The 2,987-nt window shown below is 46.4% G+C and overlaps 1 protein-coding gene across 1 annotated transcript; it reads left to right on the forward strand.

Moving 5' to 3' along the window:
- The first annotated feature begins 272 nt into the window (after positions 1 to 272).
- Positions 273 to 1,133, forward strand: LOC127309627 (ethylene-responsive transcription factor ERF025-like). The gene has a single exon (XM_051340408.2). The coding sequence runs from the start codon at positions 362 to 364 to the stop codon at positions 1,094 to 1,096; it is 735 nt and encodes a 244-aa protein (XP_051196368.1). The 5' UTR covers positions 273 to 361; the 3' UTR covers positions 1,097 to 1,133.
- The last annotated feature ends 1,854 nt before the right edge of the window (positions 1,134 to 2,987 follow it).

Raw genomic sequence — 2,987 nt, forward strand, 5'->3', positions numbered from 1 at the left:
TTGCTATATCGCGCCAGTTGCATAACCTCCTAGTACACCTTAATTGGCCACAGCCCTGTACGGTACGTAGCAACGTTTACCACTTTCCAGAGAAAGAGGAAAACCCCAAAATAGATTGACAGAGAGACGATGCGCTCGGCTCTGGCTAGCTAGTAGCTCAGCTGTCACCATGTCGCTGTGAAACTTTCTCTATCGTCCTTCCGCCACCAGCCAGCCGCTTCTATAACTACCCCTCCCCCATACCCTTCTCTCTCATTCATCCGGTCATCTCTCCCGCCGCACCTCGCAACAACTTCACACACCTCCACTTCCACCTGCAGCGGAGAGCGAGCGAGCTTCCTTGCCACCGCCATTACCTGCGATGATGCCTGATCAGCGGGAGGTGTCCAGCCCGGCCTCATCAGGGGGCACGTCGTCCTCGCCGCCGGCGTCGCCGGCCGCGCGGCGCACGGGCGGCGTAGCAGGCGAGGCGATGCGGGCTCGCCACCCATCGTACCGCGGCGTGCGGATGCGCGCGTGGGGGAAGTGGGTGTCTGAGATCCGGGAGCCGCGCAAGAAGTCGCGCATCTGGCTCGGCACCTTCCCCACGCCCGAGATGGCCGCGCGCGCGCACGACGCTGCCGCGCTCGTCGTAAAGGGCCCCACCGCGGTGCTCAACTTCCCGGAGCTCGCCGCGTTCCTCCCGCGCCCGGCCTCCGCGGCGCCGCGCGACGTGCAGGCCGCTGCCGTGCGCGCCGCCGCCATGGACGTCCCTCCGTCCCTGCTTCATCATCCGGCTATCATCGCCGCCGCCGCATTGTCCTCGTCGCCGGAGGCCACGCCTTCCGCGGCCAGGAGCGCCTTCTCCGTGGAGGACGACGACTTCGAGGGCATCTTCGAGCTGCCTCGCCTCGACGACGACGCTGCGGAGCTCGTGTTCGTCCACGACGTGACGCTGGCGGACGTGTCGTCGTGGTGCGACCCTGTCTGGATGGACGACCAAGGCTACCCGCCGGCGGCGACGACGCAGGACCACCTGTTCGGCGGCATCGGCCTCGATGCCGCGGACCAACACGGCTGGGGCACGTCAGTTAGCACCCTCTTGTGGAACCTGTAATTGCTAATTATTCTGGGTAATCTAAGGCTCCTTTTCATCTCTGCTCTTCTCTGTCTTCTTTTTCTTCCACTAGTAAAAGTGCACGTGCAACGCACGTCTTCATCAAGACTAAAACCAAACCAAAAAAAGAAAAATCAATTCTCAACAACGATGTGGGAGCTACAAATCATCTGACCTTCTTGCAGCATTCTTCCTCCTCAACAGAGTTCATGCATGAGGCCTAGGTAAGAGTATATAACAACCAAATGAAAAGGAGAAGAGGACGGAATAAAAGTGAAGTCGCTTAATCACACACACAACACTATTTTTTTCTTGGAATTGTAAGCTAAGAAAAAGTATGTAATCTACAAAATGTTTACACCACTGGGACAGAACTTTGATAATTGATCCTTTTGATTTAAACAAAGATGAAAATTAGAGAATCGTGGCATAATATTTATAAGAAATATAATGATAATTTCAATTTTCATTCCACCAATCTGAACATTGTGTTTGTACATAGATAGCATTTAGTCATATAAGTTTGACTACATGCTTTCTCGGGCATCCAATGAATTGAAGATTATATCGTAGATCAACATGATGTTTCATAAGAATAACCTGTGGTATGTGCCTGAAACAAAACTGGAAGCGCTAAAATATACCTGATGAAATTAGATTGTGAAGACAACATAAGTGAGCATCTATAGGGCTACAAATCGAAATATAAGCGCTCTTCAAATAGGAATCCATTTTCTAACTGGCTTTCGTGCTTTGGTGAGTCGTCCGAGATCTTTTCGACCCACCATTTATATAAATCAAATCTAACAAAGCTAGCATGCATGCTGCTACAGCTAGGGACCTTTATAGTGCTACCCATCTTGGTGACAAATTACTAATAAACATTTATGCAAGAGCAAGGTTAATCTTTCCTTCTTTTTCATTAGTGCAGTACTTGGTTTTGCTTTCGAACGTGATGCCACAAATAAGAGCATTGTCGTCGGAAAATTTTAGGAAAGTGCCACATGATGTCTTGACATAGATGTCGGTCTGCAAGAATTCTTTGTGGGTTGCTCTGCCAATCATGATACTTACGTTCCGTCCATGAGCAGATTGGTCAAAATTAAAATGGCACCTCATGAATATATAAGTTCCGACATGATGCATGGATCCAAGCAATTATTGATCATTTCCATAAAAACTTGACCATTGTTTTAATTATTGTATTATGCATCAAGGTAGAGCTCAATTCCCGCTGACTGGTATGGAAAGGAGCATAGAGAATGAAAGGTTTACAACATCTGTGCAAATGGTTCAGATCCAGAAGTAAAATGGAATTGCAATTTTAGAAAGGAGAAAAGGGACTAACCTGTGGTGAATATAACAACACAATATTTTAAGTTCTCCAGTTTCCTTGGCTGAAGGAAAACAGAAGGATCAGTTCAAGGTTAGAATTGACCGTCCAAATGGTGTTGTCAGCTTCCTCAACCGTACTCATGGTAACATTCCAGAATCGACAACTCTGGCCCTACTCTGTTGTAAATGACCTAAAGTTGAACAAAGCCACATCAAATAACAAAAACGATCGACCATAGCACACTACAAAAAAATACTAAGATGTTATAAATCTCAATCCTTATGAAATGATGCAATTTCCACAATGTTCAACAGTAGACAATAGAAAAACATTAACTAAAAAATATACAGGACTCGCACCTACAGGAAAGTAAGAAACAGTAGGTAAATATAAAACACATTTACAACAAGCTAAAAAATATCTGAATGCACGTGTAATCTTAGAAATCTCTTCACTCATTCTAAGCAGTAGGTAAATATAAAACAAATTAAATTCTGAAAAAAATAAACAAATCAATGAAGAGGTCTAATAATATAGTAACGTAAAAAATCATAT

This window comes from Lolium perenne, chromosome 6 (assembly GCF_019359855.2).
Source record: "Lolium perenne isolate Kyuss_39 chromosome 6, Kyuss_2.0, whole genome shotgun sequence".
In the NCBI taxonomy this organism is placed as follows: Eukaryota; Viridiplantae; Streptophyta; class Magnoliopsida; order Poales; family Poaceae; genus Lolium; species Lolium perenne.